Here is a 20,165-nt window from a genome sequence, read left to right as displayed (position 1 = left end):
TTACCGTTGGTAGTGCAACCATTCTACGACAATAATTTCTTGGGGTGTAAAATTTTACATCACCATTCTAATTTTAATTTATGACAATAGAATGGTTTGGGCTACTGTAAATCAAGGGTGAAAAACTACATCTAGGGTGAATGGACCAGATCGAATCAGATTTCGGTTGTATCATACTATCATTTACTATATTCTGCTGTAAAACAAATCAAACCAGAACGGATATTAATGGGTTGCGAATTTGAATGCGGATATACCGGACAAAAAATTCGAATCGAAAATGCGTAGACTAATTGAAACAAAAAATAACTATATAAATACTCACATGAACTAATAGTTATAGTTCTAGCAATAGGGATTCAGCCAAAATAAAGACATAATTTAGGCTAAAACCTAAGCGTTGACAAGATAAACTAAATAACAGAAACATCACTCTAACGAGCATAGCTTAAGTTTGGCGACGTTGATGCATGTAAAATGCATACATGAACTTTGTCTTTTATCATATTGAATTCTCACATATTTACAACATATATGATGATAATACCATGTTTTACGATGATCTATGGGGATTTACCAATGATCCCCTTTATTTGCTTTATAACTCGGCAGAACATTAAAACCTTGTTTTGTGTATTTTTCACTTTCAGAGATCTATACGGAGTCAAATTGATCTTAATTTTTGGAGCGTCATTTTTTCATCGGGAGAAGCACTCTGGACCCTGGAACCACACCTGGAGAGGCCTGAGGCCTGAAAGAGCATAGGTGGCGCGCCCAGCAAGGTAGGGCGCACCACCCAACCTCTTTCGGCCGTCGATCGTCGAAACCGCGTGATCTTTTCGCCCACCGATGTATTTTGACTTTCTCGGGAGGAAAGTGTCATAGAAAGACAGAAACACGAAAACGGAGGCTGCAGCAGAGAAGATTGGAGGGGGGAACTCCGCCGGGAACACCACCGGAGGGATCTCCACCTTCTCCAACGTCTTCATCATCATCACCATGATCAAGGGAGAGTAATCCACCTCTTTACTATGGGTTTGTGGCAGTAGCTTCATCTACCTCTCTCATGTTCTTCGTAGTTCTTAGTGACATATGAGCTGCCTCACATGATTATGGCCATATTTGTAATACCTATGTGGTGGATCCTTATTTTATGATATTGTGCTATGAGATCTGATCATATCATGTGTAAGATGTATTGATAGATGCATATTATGTACCCCGTTTTTAATTATTTGTTCTGATCCAACATCCATGCAAGAGCGTGTGTGATGTGATGTGTGTATTTGATGGAGTAGCATGGTGTTAGTGATTGGATAGTGACAATAAATTCATGATCTATTATGGCTTTGCCTTTTCTTTTGCTACCTCACTAGGGATAATGTTAATGCATGTGCTATGTTCGTCACGTGACAATAGTGATGATCTTGTAGGTTCAAGTTAGCATATTTAATATTCAAACATCATGTCAAAGTACTTATTGCTATGCTCCGTTAATTCTTAATACAAGATTGCATGGAGTTTTCCCTTTCTTGTGGAGTATAATAGAGATGTGTTACATCATCTCTATGTTAGGACGTGATACCCACATGAATGTCTGCCGAAATTGTCTTAAATTGGAAAAAGCTCATTCCAAGTGAAAATAGAGTTTTTGTATTGTATGCTTACTTGAGTTAACATGGTTAAACCTAGCCGCTAACCGTTCATTTTCGCTGGACGACCCGGACGTTTGGAACCTGGGTGCGCGCGCACCCATTTACGAAAAGTTCAAAAAAATGCTATTTAAAAGTTTCAAAAAAATGTGTACATGCAAAATTTTACTTCACATTTTTTTGAAACTTTTAAATAGCATTTTTTTGAACTTTTCGTAAATGGGTGAGCGCGCACCCAGGTTCCATTCACCATTTTCGCTGGATACATGGTCTTCTTAATTAGCTCTATAGACTATAGCCTTGGCACAATATGACTCATGTTTAAAGCCGTTCAAATGAGAGCTAGTTTGAGTCGTGCAAGTCCTCTAAGAGCATCACTAGTAGAGCCCTCAAACCCTCAAACTCTAAAAAATAACTGCTTTTTTACAGTTTGTGAGAGGAAAAACGCGTAGATCGACTAGAACCCCTAAACCCTCGAACCCTCAAAAAAATTTAAAGGCCCAACCCTCAAACCCATTTTCAACATGTAGAAGTAGGGGTTGGGGAGGCCAAACAGCCCCCAACCCGCACTCCTCTTCCTCGTCGCGCGGGAGGGAAATTTCCCCTCCCAACCTGCCGCCTCCGCGCCGCCTCCCGCCGCGATTCCGGCCGCCGCCCGCCTCCCCTCGACCTCTGCCGACGCCGCGAGCTCCCCGCACCCGGATCCGCGCCTCCCGCCACCCGCCTCCCGCCTCCGCGTCGTCGCCCGCCTCTCGCACCTCCTCGCCGCCCGCCTCGAGCCGCCCCGCCTCCACTGCCACCCGCCGCCTCCCTCGACCTCGTCGCCCGCCTCCCGCCACCCGCCGCCTCCCCGCCGCCCGCCTCCCCGAGCCTGCGGTGGAGATGCCGCCGCGCCCTGCCGCGCTCGTTCACCGGCTACCACGGCGTGCGGCTCCGCCTCTCCGGCCGGTATGCCGCCGAGATCACGCGCGGCGGCGAGCGGTTTTGGCTCGGGACCTTCGACACGGCCGAACTCGCCGCCCGCGCATACGACGTCATGGTGTGGCGCTACGACGGCGGCGCCGGGCCGCGGAACTTCTTCGACGTCGACAACCTCGCGGTGGCCGAGTTCGTGGCGCCGCCGTTCAGCATCGTTACCCGCGCCGAGGAGCGCGCTGTCCGCCGGGAATACATGCGGATGTCCATCCGGAACCGCGATGAGGCGGAAATGGCCACCTTCCGTGCGGCGCATCCGCAGCACGTCGCAGAGGAGCTCGACTTCTACGCGCAACTGGCGGTGAAGCGAGCTGCGGCGGCCTCCTCTCGACCGTCTTCATCCTCGGTGCCGCCTCCCACTATCGTAGTTGACGATAGCTCCGACGACGACGATCCCGATTGGATCGATAAGCTGATCGCGGAGATGGAGGCGGAGGATGCCGCGGAGAAAACCGCAAAGAAGGCCGCGGAGGATCCCGATTGGTACGTCAAGATGGTCGCGGAGATGGAGGCCGAGGATGCCGCGGAGGAAGCCGCCAAGAAGGTCGCGGAGGATGGCGACAACTCCGATTTCGATGAGGACTTCTGGGATAAACCCTAGATGGTGTCAGTGTCTACCTAGTAACTATCTACCTAGTGTCGATGTCAGTGTCTACCTAGTGTCAATGTCGATGTCAGTGTCTACCTAATGTCAATGTCAATGTCTACCTATGAACAATTGTGATATATCATGAATGTTTTTAAGGGTTTGAGGGCTCTACTAGTGATGCTCTAAGCGATGTAGCTCGGCTGCAGCTGTTTCCTTCGGCACACTTTAGCATGACTTGTCAGTTTGGGATTTTTTTTTTGCTTCTATCCCTACTGTTATTAGTGTATTTTTTGTTGCAGAGGTTAGATGTAATTGTTATCTTCGTAATATTGATATTTTATTTCATTTATTGGAAAAACCCCTTTTAGGATATGCGATTCGTTGTGAAAACAAGCGGGCCCAAGATTTTCCTACTACCTAATATAAGTGTCCTGTACCTACCCACGTCTGAAAACCTGCACATGCCCAAATGTCTCGGACAGAACTGAATCCAGCGCTGCATCTCAAAGTCTCCTTTTGGGCAAAACGCACCCAGCTACTAGCAAAGCTGGGATGACAGCGCTCTGGGCAAGCTAGTGGTAAACAGCGGAGGGAAAAATTAGCAGAAACTTGCCATCTTGTGTTATTGGCCGCACAATATATGTCCCGTTAAAAGCAACTGCAAGTAGGTAGACTGATAAGCTGATAGTACAGTCATCCTAGCTTTCGCACCCGTCATGCACGCGCGCTTTTCCAGCTCATCTGGCCATGGATGAGTACGCGCAGACTATAGACCAACCTGCAAACTTTGGTGCTGGCCGTCTACTAGACGAGTAGATGACTCGACAACAACAGGTAGTATGTCCCATTCCGCCATTCGTGCCCCCTTGCTCAGTCATACTTTTCCATGGAATACGTGGCGACTTTAGCATGCCCAGCGTCGTGGATTTCCTAGTGAACAACTTGTTCCATGGATCATGCAGGTTTATATTCATCTGCCGTGAACAGTGAATGACTGACTGAATGTGCTACTTGGCCGCATGGTTGGACCCTTCCCCACCTTAGAAGGCTAGCTCCAACTAGGAGTACTTAGCTGTAGTTTCATTGCATACGCACCACATGACGTTTTTTTTTGTTAAAAGTTTCTACGGAGTATTTTATTCCCGCACCTAGAAATTTCTGAAAATGACGGAAGCTGACTATACTATGCTCAAATACGATAGTTAGGTTGTGACTGATGATGGAACATATAAAATTGCTAGGAAGCGCACGCATTTTTTTTTGGAATGCAGAAAGCATTGGTAAGGCTGAATGCATGGATTCTTAGCCACATTTTGCAGGATATGAACCTGAAAGCAATGTGGTTACACACGTTAAGAGGTCGGCAGACAGAGATCCACACGAGGATGACAGAAACATAATAAAGAATACTAAAGAATATCTAGTTCTTAGCTGATTGGAATTTTCCTACCTAATGAGATGGAGCAAAACTTCTGTCACAGTTTTGAAATTTTCTACCTCTCAAGTCCCACTCGATTTAGGAAAGTTCAACTTGGCATTAACTATAGTACATTGTATTTTACATAAAAGAGTGGGTAGCTGAAAACAAGGTCAGGTTGCACATTTCGCCGGATTAATGTTGCACTTTCCGAATCGATCGTTTATCTTCCATCAAGTTTTGGAGGTACATGTTTACATTTTTTTTTGCATGTTGCACAAGTGATCGGCTTATAGTCAGAATATTTGCAAACATGATCTTTTACGGGTAGTACTAACTAACTAGATGCATCTAAGTTTAGATTAAGTTGAAACATTCTTTGTTGGATGGAGGGAGTATATGAAAATCTCGGGCCCGGGTGCTTGGATGAGTAACTTGTCTAGGGTTTTGCCGAGCTATAATCTTGTGGAAGCTAGAAACGGAGTTGCCAGAGTCATGAGAATCTCGGGCCAGACGCGTCCAGAGTGGAGCTTGGGAAGCGTAGCGGCCGTGGCCAGGACCAGATCAAGCACTTAATACATGCTGCTCTGGCGAGCATAAGACCGTTCGTCGGTGACACTTCTGTTGTACATGTAGGACTAGGTTGACACTTCTCGAATATTTAGAGGACAAAGCTATGTATTTCACTCTAATAATTTTTTGGTGGTTGCCGGTGTCAGACACCTTCCCTTGAACATAGCTCAGCCCTTGGGTATGCAATTGAAAGAGAAAATGTAGGGAAGATGCTTGGGCGTATGACGCGTGCCATCACTTCTTTTTTATAAATCTTGGTTAGAAAATACTCCCTCCGTTCAAATGAATAAGCCTTTTTTTCAATAAAGTAAAATCTGATCAAACTTTTAGAAAAACCTATCAACAGTTATGGGATACTATGGATATCATATGAAAATATATTTCAGTATGTATCTAATGCTATTGATTTTGTATATTACATGTTCATAGTTTTATGTAATCGCTTGATCAAACTTTACATGGTTTGAGTTTTGTAAAATAATAAAAGCCATATTCATTGGAATGGAATAGTCCATACGTCAATAGTTACCCTGCATTCTGAATTTAGCCAAAGTCGGATTTTGTAAACTTTGACCAAACATTTAGTACTGTAAGAAAAACATGAATATTCACAATACATAACAAATATTATTGAACTGATGAGAAAATATATTTTCAGATTACATGTGGTATCATCCACTACCACAAATGTCTATGTGTTTATTATCTATATTATAAGTTATCAGACTTGATAAAATTCAATCTTAATCAAACCTAGAATAACATGGCAGAGCGCGCAAGGGCCGCGTCCAAAACCCAGCTGGAGAAGGTTCCTCTTCCTCCGCTAGGGAACAAGGGCGACACGGCCTCATCAAATTCCACAAGGTGAACCTGGGTCCACCAACCAGCCTAGTGACTGCTCCAAGGGCCCCGTCACGCGCACCACCTTGCCCAGCAGTAGGCCCACCCGGGTGGAGTGTGAGTCATTGACCCTAGCCACTCCCGATTCCGTGGGGCGCGTGGGTCCTCGGTCCGCTCACCGCCGCGTGGGTCCGTACGGGCCCATGGTGCGCGCGGTGTTTACGAGGAATCGGGGCTGCAGCCAGGCCAGCCCGGGCAACTTGCCTCCCAGTCCCTGCGGCAGATCCGGCGGCAAGTGGGCCGTCGCCAGCGCTGAGTGGGTCCCGCGGTGCAGTCCAGTGTGAGCTCGCTTTCTTCCCTGCATGTCCTCTCGTGCAAGTTTCCATCCCTCGCTCAGTCACGGCGGCCCCACACGTCATCGAGACATGGCGCGGTCGTAGAAGCCAGCCAGCCGTGCGCGCGCGCGCGCCCCCCTCGTCCGCACCGCACCAGAACTTTCCTCGGTACGAGAACGAGGAAAAACTTTGTTTATTAATTGCGCAGATTAGCTTGCCCACCAATCAGGCCCAACGATGACGATTCTCAATCAGCAACAACAACAACATGGAATTATGCTAAGAGCACCCCGGCCGCAGCAGAGATCGTCTGAATGGGACGAGAGAGAGAGAGAGCACAGCGCGGCCGGGAGCGAGCAAGCAACCGGCAAGTTGCAGCGGAGCGAGCAGCCGGGTAAGTTAATAAACAGCATTAACTTAATGCGGCGCGCTCGGGGCGCTCGCAGGCAGGCAGGCAGGTCAATACCCGCCTCCTCCTAGCAATAGCACTAGCTATTTCGTTTTCGTCTCCTCTGCTCGCATCCGGGCTAGCCATGCTGGATCCGCCGCCCCACCACCGCAGCACCAGGTAGCGTCGGCGGGCGGGCGTCGGCGGCGGGAGGCGTCATGAAGAACTTCCTCAGGAAGCTCCACATCGGCGACTCCGCCGGCGACGGCGCCTCGTCGCCCGCGCCGCATGCCCCGCCCTCCTCCCGAAAGGGCGGCGGCGGAGGCGGAGCGGGGGCCCACGGCGAGCCCGCGAAGCACGCCTCCGGAATCTCCAGCTGGCTCAGCTCCGTAGCTGGGCGCCCGCCGCCTCTTCCGGCTGCGGCGCTGGAGGCGGAGGAGCTGGCGCTGGCGTCCTCGCTCGAGGAGCGGAGGGCGGAGGACGAGGAGGCGGCGCGGCGGGACTCGCGGAACGAGGGCAGGCAGCGGGAGATCGAGAAGCAGGAGGTGCAGCTGGAGGAGTACCACATGCAGCTCGCGCTGGAGATGAGCGCGCGGGAGGACCCCGAGGCGGTGCAGATCGAGGTGGCCAAGCAGATCAGCCTCGGCTCATGCCCGCTCCAGAGCCCCGCGGCAGAGGTCCTCGCCTTCCGATACTGGGTATACCTGTTACTACTACCTTCTCCACCCATTTCCCTCCATCCGCCCATCTCTTATCGGAGTATGTATTTGCTTATTTCTCATACCTGGCTCGCATTGCGACTGCCATCGGGCCTCGCTCGTGCTCCCATGACATAACATGTCGGTTAGGTTGCTCAAGCACATCCATATTCGGTTAGTGGAAACGTAGATTTCCTCACACATTTCTGTGCTGAAATATGCGTGTACTACGGCATGCTCATGATCATACTATTATTTCAATAACTGGTCAATTTATAATCATCAGAGGGACGATAGTAATAGGCGCTAGTGTAGTTATGCAACTTAGCTGTATGTATGGCCTATGCTCGTTTCCTTTACTGCTTACTGCGCAATGATGTTTCTGAGGAATATCACATCTGGGCTCGAGGATGACTTGGGTTCGACGCCGACTAGGGCTCAGTCAACCGACAAGTTCTTAATTCTCAATTTACACCGTAAGCCCTGGGATCGGCATCCAATTGTAAAAAAGAAGAAGAACATCCTGAGGCAATTCTGGCAGCTAAGCTCGGTCCACTGAGATAAGGATTCTAATTACACACGTTAGCAAATCCAAATGAAATAATGACTGATGCGTCAACACCTAACCAATAGTCCTGAAATATCCATGACAGATATTTTCCATAAGTAGAGAGTATAGACTCTTTGGTGAATATTGCCCTGCATGTTTGTGAATCTTACGATTTCCTTACTTGCCTTATATGGTAGATTTCTTCGTGCTTCACAGAGTTTCAATGCCCTTAGCTACGACGACAAGATCTTGGATGGGTTCTATGATGTTTGGGCCATTGGGGGAAAGCCACCAGTGCCAACCATACCCTCCCTCGTGGAACTGCAGGAGCAACCTTTTTCGCATGGAGCTAAAACAGAAGCTGTATTGGTCAACAGAGCGCAAGACTCTGAGCTTGCGGAACTTGGGCAGAAGGCACTTGTCATGGCTGCGGACTTTCGCTCACAAACTTCACAGTATATTGGCCGTGTTCTGATTCAGAGACTGGCTATTCTAGTGGCAAACCACATGGGTGGACCAGTTTTTGACCCAGAAAATGTGCTGTTGAAGTACCAGAGTATGAGCAGTTCGCTGAGAGCTAGTATAACAAGTGCGGTCATGCCCCTTGGCCGGCTCACAATTGGTCTGGCTCGTCACCGGGCGCTGCTTTTTAAGGTCAGTAACTTATTAATTGTGATCAGCCATCTGGACATCTGTCTTTTATTAATTGCCAAGTTTAACTGATAGGATTTAGAATACGAAATACTGAGGTCCATTTATTTCTCCAGTGGAATGCCGAATGCCTGGTTTATTGTTCTCACTTATAAGTTCAGTACACACATTGACATGAGCTCATTCTCACTCTCCTGGTTCTAGCAGTAGTTCAAAACCTGGCTATGTTATTGCTGTAAGCTTAATAGTCCTCATGCTGAATTCCTGACATAATAAGCGTAGAGCATAAGCATCAAACATGTAAGACTTGTCCTTTAGTTGTGTATAGTATGTTAATACCCATTACTTGCAAACATGAGCGCAGGTGTTGGCCGACAACCTTGATGTTCCTTGTCGACTAGTTAAAGGAAGGCAGTACACTGGATCAGATGACGGAGCCTTGAACATTGTGAAATTGAATGATGGAAGGTACTTAGCAATTCTCGACACATTCGTTCTGATACACCACTTTAGAAATGAGAAAAAAATCGTAAGATTTATGCTTTACATTTTTCAGGGAGTACATTGTCGATCTCATGTCCGATCCCGGTACTCTTATTCCTTCAGATGGTTTAGACTTGGGTAAAGAATTTGAAGAGAGTTCCTTTGCAGATAATCACCACGGTGATAAAGATGATGACAACACTCAGTTGGGGTCTTCTGTTAGTGAAGCTTCAACTCCTGTGTACGGTTCTTTTGAAAACGAGTCAAAAGGATCCACACCTACCAATGCTGGGCACTCGGACCCATATGGGGCAGTAACTGGACAGAGTCGTAACCAAGGATCTTTGCAATCAAGTTCATATGGGGAACTATCAGTTGGCTCACATGCAAGTGAAAGTTTTCCTGTTATCCATGAATCTAGAAGTACTGACCCTCACCCTACCGGGTCTGTGAAGAACAAAGAAAAGCCGATTGCAGCAAATAAGTCAAGTTCACCTTCGTCCTCTGCGGTGGGCAGCTCTCCAGCTGTACGGAGGACAAAGGTGAAAGATGTCTCAGAGTATATGATTAGTGCTGCAAAAGATAACCCCCAGTTAGCTGAGAAAATTCATGCTGTATTACTAGAAAATGGAGTTGTGCCACCGCCTGATTTGTTTTCAGAAGAATCTAAGGAACAGCCAAAGGACCTAATTGTGTATGACACATCTCTGTTTCAAACAAAAGGTGAAATGATAAAGAGGATGAATGAGCTTGAATCCACATCACATGATGAAGGTCCTTCGTTGCCACCTCATCCTGTACATGAACACCAAACAAAGGCTGTTCCATATCGGATGCCTCTGGATCTTAAACCTGTCCAGGGAATGGGTCTTTATCAACCGCCGAATTTCCATGATAACACTAATCCCTCTTTGCCTCCATATGAACCATCTGCGCTTGCCCGGGAATATCCATTTCAACTTATAAAGCAAATGCCTGTTACAGCTGCTGCCGTTGCAACTGCTGCAGTGGTTGCATCCTCAATGGTTGTTGCTGCAGCTAAATCTAACAGTGATATTAGACTAGAAGTGCCTGTTGCTGCTGCTGCCACTGCTGCGGCAGTTGTTGCCACATCCGCTGCTGTTAAGCAATATGAATACTTGGAGCCTGGTTGTCAGTTGTTTAGCTTGCCAAGTTCGTCAGAGGCAAATGGACCAGTCCAAAGAGTTAGACATGACTTCTGGAATAAAGATCAGCTGGAAATTGATCATGGACAAGAAAATTCCCTTGAGCATGGAGATGCTTTGGTTGATGTGCCTCACGAAGCTGAAAGGATTTCTGACAAGTCAATTGGCACGGAGAGTGTAAGATCTGATATAGCTATGGATGATGTAGCAGAGTTCGAGATACAATGGGAAGAAATTACTCTGGGAGAACGTGTTGGGCTAGGTACAATATCTCGATCCGTAAATTATTTGAATTTTTTTACTCTGCTAAATTATTCAGGAGACATGGTTTTCCCATGAAATGAAGAAAACATACCCTGAAATGATGTTGTAGTCTTTTGAACAACAAAATAATGTTGGATTGTATTTCTTTTTTCCACTTTCTCTTTCGTACTTCAAGACATGGCTTTCCCATGGAACAACATGAAGCTGAATGTTGTATTCTAATATGTACCTTTTTCAACTAACAGCTTTTTCTTTTGTGCCTCAGGATCTTTTGGAGAAGTGTATAGAGGGGAATGGCATGGAACAGTAAGTTTTCATTTAAATTGGTCAACGTGTTTCAAAATTATCACCAAGTTGGAATAATGTGTTTACACTTGTTGTCTAATGGGGTTAACTTCAATCAAGAAAAAAGTGAGGTTCTTATATCATAGTAACATATTGCTTACTATCAATATGAAGTCTAACTTTTCGACCGTAGAACTTAGCAACGGCGAATCATCTTCTTCACTTCAACACCCAACTCTTGTTACACATTGCGCCTCGACATCTGAGTGTAATTCAGGCACCAAATCATATTCTCTGATAATGTAATCATGGATGCCTCGTGCAGTGATTGTATTTCGGTACATGCCATTCCGCTGAGACACAGGCTGTTCCTCTGGTTTCCTTTCAAGGCCCCCATCAACACCGTGATAACATGGCCAACAAGACTTGGGTGTGCAGCTGGATATATCTACCACATCATGCTTCGCTATGATAGTGCCCAGAGTCAAACAATAACTGTCTTTGAACCACTTGGCTTCATGCTCGCCCACCATCGGTGTTACTTTGAGAACATGGTGCACATGCTAGCAGCAACGCTATGTGAATCTTCTTTCCCGTTTGTTGTGCTGGCTGTGCCCTTCACCTGTGAAGGCATTGAATATGCTTATTTTTGGTAACCGATCACTGCACCTGGCCAATATCATTCGGCAAATGTATGATCAGTTGCAGCTCTGGACTTCAAGACAAGTGAAAAGTATCTCCTGTCCATGCAAGCTTGGGCTATCCTGCTTAACCACAACTACTTGTTTTTGTTGCTTGTCTTCACTTCTTCTTTTGATCCTCTCTGCTTTGTAGGGATGTTTGGTTAGGCTTATTTCTGGCTTTTGGCAGCTTATAAGCCACACACACCTAAATAGGTTCTTTTAATTTTGGCTTTTGGCTTCTAGCATCATGCATCTATATCCGGTCAAAAGCCAAAAGCCTTATTTAGGTACTTTTCTGGCTTGTAAGCCAAAATCCAAAAGCCAGAAATAAGCCCAACCAAACAGCCTGTTTTCAATAGTTTTTTTCAGTATACTGATAAGGTAGAGTGTGTTCTACCTTTTGCCTCAAGTAATAATCATGGATCAATTAAGATTTTCTTCTAGTTCCCGTTCCTTAATCAAATACCATGTTGCCCACTTGAGCTGTCAGATGCTTGGGAATTAATTAGTGAAAGTCAAAAAATAACATGGCACAAAATTAGTTAATTTGGTTAACATGAATATCCTTCCCTGTTTAACTCTTTTTTCCTTTGGATCCTTAAAATGTTTCTGGCTACCATTTTGGTAATGTTCCTTTTTGCATCGTACTAATATGTTCCTCTTCTAGGAAGTTGCAGTCAAGAAATTTCTGCAACAAGATATTTCAAGTGATATTCTGGAAGAATTAAAAGCTGAGGTATATTAAATTTTTTGCAACTCAAATGTCCAAAGATTACATAATGGAATTTTTTATAGATTTATTACGGTTGTGCTACTTTTGTAATGAGAATGTACAAATTATTATTGTGTCCCTGAGACGGTCATAAGGATTTAAATCTTCACACTTCTTTCATTTGGCTGATGTTAATTTCTTATATAGTACATCTGAAATACATATGGCTGAGTTGATAAGATCTGATTATACATATGTAGCCTGTGGCAACAGTATCTTATTCAATATATCAAGTTCACGCTACTGATAATTATTTAAGATCAGTCCATTGAGCTCCAACCCCAAATACAATTTCCGTTCAATAGAAGCCATGTAACTTCACGATTTTGTTTGAAAATAGGATCTCATTGCTCTCCCTTGTTTTCCTGCCGTCTTCAACTTTTATGAGTAAAACAGCAGTAAAACACACATGGAGATGTACTACACTTAACATGTTTTTGACATTCTTTGCTGTACAGGTGCGAATAATGAAGCGATTGCGGCATCCCAATGTTGTTCTTTTTATGGGCGCTGTCACTCGTACACCTAATCTTTCTATCTTGACTGAATTTCTTCCAAGGTAAGCTTTACCCCCTTGATGCATTTTTAGTCTTTTTAATTTTTATGCAAATATTTCTAAATTTATCAATACCAAGGATAGTTATACTTGCACATCAACTTTTCCCAGAACTTAATGTTTTCTTAATCCAGTATCTTGACTCTAACCTTTCATTCTTTTATTGTTTTGCTAAATTGATGAGTGGTTACTACTTAGTTCACATACTATTATGTCATGTACAAAGGAACTAAAAGATGGTTTATTTGGCCCAAAGGTGGCCAACAGAATATACCAGGTGGTTTGTGTGCGTTGTTCCAAGAATTTATTAAAAGAAACTGTTGCACTCTGTATTTTCTTTTGATACGAATCAACCTTGTGAAAAATTTATAGGTACTCAATCTTTTGTATAAGCTTTTGAACGAACAGAACAACTAGTTGGGAATACACGATCAAGGCAGTAGACTACTCACTCATCTATGGTACTCCCTCCGATCCATATTAACATTGGGGTTTTAGATCAAATTAGCTTAAACTTGAACTAAACCCCAACACTTATTATGGATCAGAGGGGGTAATAACTTGGTTTGACTTGAGACCATGGTTTTAAAGGCATCGCTTAGGCGTCCAAGCGACCCCCTCCGCCTTGGTAAAACGGCCGCTTTAGGGGCCTAGGCGTCGCCTAAGCGTCAGAGCGCCCCTCCTCCGCCTTGAGACGCCTTTAAAACCATGCTTGAGACAAGCTCAAGTGGCCTTGGGGTTCATAGATGGATGGAGTAGCACATTCTGAGAGACTAAGACCCCTGAGCCATTCGCTGGCTGAGATCCATATGTTGAGAACCTACATAGATACAATTAACTTCAGCTTGTTCTGAACACATGGAAATCAAACAGCAACTGTAATGTAAATAATTGTTGGAGAGCGTGCATTTTGGACCAATGAAAATCCAAGTTTGAGCCCATGTAAGAATCCGGTGGTATCTATTTGAGTCTTGGCCCGAATTTAGTCGATAGCAAATAAGTTAAGAGTGTGCACCTCGGTGCCTCAGAGATAACACACAGTTACCCAATACTTCTGCAATAATGTATGCAGTTTTTGTATTTGTCTTGTTTGGTTTATAGAGGAAAACGAATCTCACATACAGATAGGTAGTAACTAATCCCAGGTCTGGTTTATATCCAGTTGGACCACAAGCAACACTCTTGATACCTCTTTGGTTCCTGATTGCACAAATTGTTTCTGGCCCCTCTTTAATTTGAAATTGAGCAGATCATTTGTCATTTCTCTCTCGCTCTTGCGTTCAGCTCCCAATCCATCAAGGCCCTCCTCCATCACTACATGCAATGCCTTAAACACACGCCGAAATTCATGATTAAACTCATCTGTACTGTGGAGAAGCCAAGGACTGTATCATGCGCTATTACGTTCTTTTCATTTGTTCTCTACAGAACAGACAGATTGTACCTTAATACTTCCACATGTTGGTTTCGAACTCACGCACTTTGAAAAATAGGGATACCTGCTCATAGAAGCGGCTAATTCACAGTAGGTAACATCAAATACAGAGGTGGTATGTAACAGAAAATACAGAAGTGAATGTGAAAGAATATTTGAAAACTGATGTACGTTGCAGGACCAGACTGAGACAACAAACAGATGTAGGCATATTAGCTACATATATACTTGTTCCGAGTCACAATTTAGTTTTTTTTTTACAATCTGCATGAGTCACATTTTAAGGTTTGGTCATGTATAAAGAAATATTCAGTAGCACCAAACTGATGGTCAAAGTGTCATCTGGAATACCATTAGGGGTGTGCAAAATCTCACACCGTACAAACCGTGGAAACCGGCTAGAGTGTACGTAGTTCATCTCCTTCATAAAATCAATCCCAACTTCCACGTGATATGTAACAGGAAATACAGAAGTGAATGTGAAAGAATATTTGAAAATATGTAACAGGAAATACAGAAGTGAATGTGAAAGAATATTTGAAAACTGATGTACGTTGCAGGACCAGAATGAGACAGCAAAAAGATGTAGGCATATTAGGTACATATATACTCGCACCGAGTCACAATTTAGTTTTTTTTCTTACAATCTGCATCAGTCACATTTTTAGGTTCGACCATCTATAAAGAAATATTCAGTAGCACCAAATTGATGGTCAAAGTGTCATCTGGAATACCATTAGGGGTGTGCAAAAATCTCACACCGTACAAACCGTGGAAACCGGCTAGAGTGGAGTCCTTCACAAAGTAAATCCCTACTTCCAGTTTAGTGCAAAAAAAAATGAACAACTGCCTCTGATCCATAATAAATGTCGAGCCTTTAGTTCAAATTTGTTCACTCTGATACTTCTTATGGATCGGAGGGAGTAGCAAAAACTGGTTAAACTGTGAGACCGTTTTTTCCCACCCCTCAATACCATGTCTGTGTCCAGAAGGACTTTATCATGACTCTGAGGGAGTAATATCTTTAAGCTTTCTTCAGGTTTTGGTTGTCATGATCTTACTATTTGATCTATAGATTTCTGGACTTGTTGACTACCAATGCTAACTGTGATACTGACAATGCAGAGGTAGTTTGTTCCGGTTGATCCGTCGCCCCAACAACCAATTGGATGAAAAAAAACGTATAAGGATGGCACTTGATGTGGTATGCCTGGGTCTTTGTTATCCTAGTTCACTGATGTGAAGAATGTTGGGCTGAATTTGACAAATCTTTTCTAACTTGCTACTTGGATCTTATTTGCCACAGGCCCGCGGTATGAATTATTTGCACAACTGCACCCCTGTAGTAGTTCATCGAGATTTGAAGTCTCCAAACCTACTTGTTGACAAGAATTGGGTAGTCAAGGTAATAAGCAGGTCCCGCAAACAGTGATGTGTTTTTGATTCTTTGTGCCATTTCTACCTGTCTAACCATTTTCATCTTGTTATTGTTCAGGTTTGTGATTTTGGTTTATCACGTATAAAGCATGATACCTTCCTTTCCTCAAGATCCACAGCTGGAACAGTAAGCTTGCTTCTGATTATCTTTCATCAAACTTTTTTACCTGTATGAGAATAAGAAACCTTTTTGTTGGAAAAGCAGGAAGATATATACAGATTATGTGTTAGTTCTGCTTTTCGTGTGAACTTATTTATTTCACCGTGATATGTGCTCAGTTTGTGCTTGCTGACCTTTGCTGCACTAGACTTATTTTATAACCTGCTGGGGTAGCTGTGGAAATAGAAGCAAGTTGATTAGCAAACGTAAGTATAGGAAAAAAGTAATGCTAGTAGACTCGATTTTAGTGATTGGCGCAAGTATAGCTTGATGGGTTAAGAGAAGGCTGACTTGTAGGCCAGGTCCAGAAGCATATATTCAGGACTCTTTAAACTTGCATATATTTGTGAGGCAAAAAGGCCTCAAGTCCTGAAAGTGCTAGACTGCATTGAATGGGTTTGGATGGTACACCACAGATCTTGGGAGAAGCCTACAAAAGGTAAAGATGTTACATAAGGGCTTCTTTTTATTACACAAAAGAACCTGAATAAAAGCTAAAGCACAAGTTGATTCCTGTGTAGTTGATTTTGCATATTGATTCATCATTTGGTTACACATAGTTACTAGTTACTCTACGAGTATATTTGCATTCCTGTAGGTCTGGGACTGACACGGATTGGAAGAATGGTCAGATAATGAAATATCAGTATATGAACAAGAACAAGCAGCCTTGATATCGCAATTTTCTCATAGGTGCTCAGGCACATCTGTTTTAACTGGTCCCTGACTTTGTATACTGTACTATGGTCAAGCTAGCAGCCTAGCAATGCATTTTTGATCTAGAACTTTGCTATTCTTGCATCTCGGTACTCTTAAGCATAGAAGTTTGCTGTTCTCGTAGATGGTTCTAGGTTAAATACTACTACAGGTTACTGACCACCTGCATCAATTGCAGGCTGAGTGGATGGCACCAGAAGTACTTCGAAATGAACCATCGGATGAGAAGTAAGTTCTTATGTTGCTCTCTCATTTGTGTGCTTTTACCTTACTTTATTTGACAAATGATTTGTTTACCCTTCAATACATTGCAGATGTGATGTTTTCAGCTATGGGGTTATATTATGGGAACTTTGTACTTTGTTACAACCATGGGAAGGTATGAATCCCATGCAAGTTGTTGGAGCTGTTGGTTTTCAGCAACGGCGTCTTGACATTCCAGCCGGCGTGGATCCCACCATAGCAGAGATAATAGAGAAATGCTGGCAAACGTGAGTATGCTTTAACTTGCTATGTTTCTTTAATGAACATATACTCCCTCCGTTCTCATTTAGTCTACATTCTAGAAAAAATGAGACAAATTAGTAGTGCATTTATTACTACTACTTAGATATTTGAACAACCAATCCAAGCTACATTGAAAATAACAACATCCAATAAAAAGAGTAAAATCACCTCGTTTTCAGTGTTGTTGTTGACTAAAAGCTAGAATGTAGAGTATTTCAGAACAAATTTTGGGGCTAGAATGTAGACTATTTCAGAACGGAGGGAGTTCATCATTATCTAATAGAATATTATTGTTTCTATCATCGAGAATTTTCTAGAGTATTTTGCTGCAGCATGCTAGTCCCTTCAAGGTCTTGTGTATTTTGCTAGTCGCGTCATAGTTACACTAGCAACCATGCACATGCAATGCATGTTTCTCGCGCTACATGCATTGGAACTATACAAACTATGTGAAAACTGAAAACCCATACTTCTTGAACATCCAAACTAAAAACTGAGCTACTGGTGAGAGATGTATTTAAGATTGAGTTTGAATGCTTCACCCACTAATTCGAACTTTAGTATTTTTTCGAAAAGCACACTTATCATATGTAATGAAAATCTTGTCTGCTTTTTTACACTAGAAAAGAGCCTAGTCGCCTGCAAACATTATGTTTCTCCTTCTGTTGCTTCATATACAGCAAAGTTTTAGATGACACATTAACTGGGGTAATTGAAATTTCAAGTTTGTTGTAATTTGCTAGTTTCCATTTCAGAAGTCAAAATCTTGTAAACTTGTTCAGATAACATATTTCTTTTTCTGCTTGCATGATATATTGTTAGAAGTTCCTATAATATTTGCACCTGTATAAAATGGTGCAAGCAAAGGAAGCCACTCTGAAATTCACATTGAATTTATAGATTACCCCACTCTACACCATACTTAGTATATAAATTAGTCATTACTATAATACATTATTATCTGATAGTAATGACAGGTAGCCATAGCCATGCTTTAACAAAGTGGTACTCCATCCGTTTCATTGAGTAAGGCGTATAAATTTAGTCAATATTCAATATCTTCTAAGTTTGACCAATGTTATAATCAATGTTAATAGATCCACCATAAAATAAATTTTCAAAAATATTTATTTAATGCTGTAGATATTGATATTTTCTTCTATATATTTGGTCAATCTTAGTGGACTTTGACTTTTGACTAAATTTATACGTCTTATTCATTGGCACGGAGGTACAGTACATGTTACTGTTTTGAGTGTAGATTAGCCATGCTGTTTATTACCTTTTATCAGTCATATCATCATATCCAACTTGTGATTCTTATGTTCTGCGCCTTTTTATCAGTCTTATATTATATCTCCAACTTATTTTACATATAAGCATATGGTCTCAATTATATATTTTTATTTTGTCTGATTGTAGAGACCCAAAGGTACGTCCATCATTTGCAGAGATCATGGTTGCCTTAAAACGGGTATTGAAAAATTTGTCTGCCAACCAACCAAGAAAACAGAGAGTACAGCTAACGGATGAATAAGGAAAAAAATTGGAGATGAATATCAGGTGACAACACAAACAAAAACGAATGCATTGGTCTCTCCTGCCTTGCAGCAGCTGCCCATCTGTAACTACACCATTTTTTGTATAGCAACAAATTCGGTGATGGAAAAGGTGAAATTTTGGTCGTTTTGCCCTCCAATTACAGCTGTAAATTTCCATTGAAACTGGCAGAGACCTTCACAGCATTACTGCTTCAGTCCATTTGTGGGGTGAAAGGGAATCCAGATAAACATATCCATCAAGGGAAAGTGAAGGAAAAAAGGAGAGCAATTCCGAGGAAACTTGCTGCAAAACAATGATGTTGGACAAAGCCATCTGAGCTCACACATCAGTGTCGGTGTGTCAGGTAGAATGTGATCCTCCTTTGTTTGGTCATGCCTTATGTCCTCCACCCAAAGCTGGCTGATTCATGTTCAAGATACCCGTTCTAATGTTATTCAACAGAAGATCCTATTGATACTTCACCTTGCGCATCAAGAGGTACCCTGGCAGGACCTTGTGCATATCACACCATGGCAAATTCGTCAGAATTGGCGGTTAGACTGCGAAAAAAAAACCTGTTGCTTGTACTAAAAAAATCATAACTCTTTACAGGAGCAGTTTTGACTCTTCTATTTTCTTCCTTTTTCTCATTTGTCGCTGTAACAAGTGTACAAAAATATCGTATAGAGTAGAGTGCTAATTGATTCTTTGCTACTCATGAACTATATGCATTTACCCAAAGGTGTAGTCCAACAAGTTCCTACACTTCTCTATTTTTCGTACATGCTCATATTTGCAATAAGAGTCGTGCTCAGGCAGTTGGGTTGCTCCTAGTTGTCTTCGTCATGACTCATGGCAGAGACAGAGAGATCTGCCGCTGTAACTTGGCATATTGTGGACGCAGTAATAAGATTGGCACGCCAACCGAACTTGGTTAACTGTTACTCCCACCGTACAGTTTTACAAGACGTTTAAGTCATTTTATAGGTTCACTCATTGTATCTAATCAATTTACTCACTTTTGTTTGTATCCAATCAATTTGTGATGTGTAAGTTCACTCCTCCTGTTTTGCATGTAGTCTACTTTAAGACGGTCGAAAACCGACCCGGCGGATTGGGACCTGGCAACGCGCGAGGTCGAAATCGGCGGCGTCTGTTGGTGCCGCGAGATTAGTACCTAATATAGCGTGTGTTGAATACGCGATTGACTTTCATTTCTGCATCTTGCATACGCATGTGTATACCAGAGCAGCCTCGTACGATACTGAACGAGCATTTAACGACATTTATTGGCACGGTGCATGGTAGATTGCCGTATGCTGTACGAGGTCACTTAATTGCCATCGGCAGGCGCCAACCTGGTATCCTCTCCCCTGGCCACCAGCTCTCGACGAGACACCATTAAAATGATTAGTTTGGAACACAAAATCTTAAACATACCTTTTATATATATAAATGGTGCAAAAAGTAAAAAAAATGAGTAGTTTGGA

The 20,165-nt window shown here is 43.1% G+C and overlaps 1 protein-coding gene across 1 annotated transcript; it reads left to right on the top strand.

Moving 5' to 3' along the window:
• Nucleotides 1-6,678: 6,678 nt before the first annotated feature.
• On the top strand, nt 6,679-19,393 carry LOC127317537 (probable serine/threonine-protein kinase SIS8). Its single transcript, XM_051348091.2, has 13 exons — nt 6,679-7,467; nt 8,234-8,671; nt 9,033-9,136; nt 9,225-10,579; nt 10,847-10,887; nt 12,217-12,285; nt 12,780-12,880; nt 15,438-15,516; nt 15,619-15,717; nt 15,808-15,876; nt 16,805-16,854; nt 16,941-17,117; nt 18,556-19,393. Exons 1-13 carry the CDS (start codon nt 6,988-6,990, stop codon nt 18,668-18,670), a joined length of 3,177 nt encoding a protein of 1,058 aa, XP_051204051.1. The 5' UTR covers nt 6,679-6,987; the 3' UTR covers nt 18,671-19,393.
• The last annotated feature ends 772 nt before the right edge of the window (nt 19,394-20,165 follow it).

This window comes from Lolium perenne, chromosome 7 (genome assembly GCF_019359855.2).
Source record: "Lolium perenne isolate Kyuss_39 chromosome 7, Kyuss_2.0, whole genome shotgun sequence".
Taxonomy (NCBI): domain Eukaryota; kingdom Viridiplantae; phylum Streptophyta; class Magnoliopsida; order Poales; family Poaceae; genus Lolium; species Lolium perenne.
The sequence above is the reverse complement of the archived record's forward strand: the minus strand, read 5'-3'. Positions and strand labels throughout refer to the sequence as shown.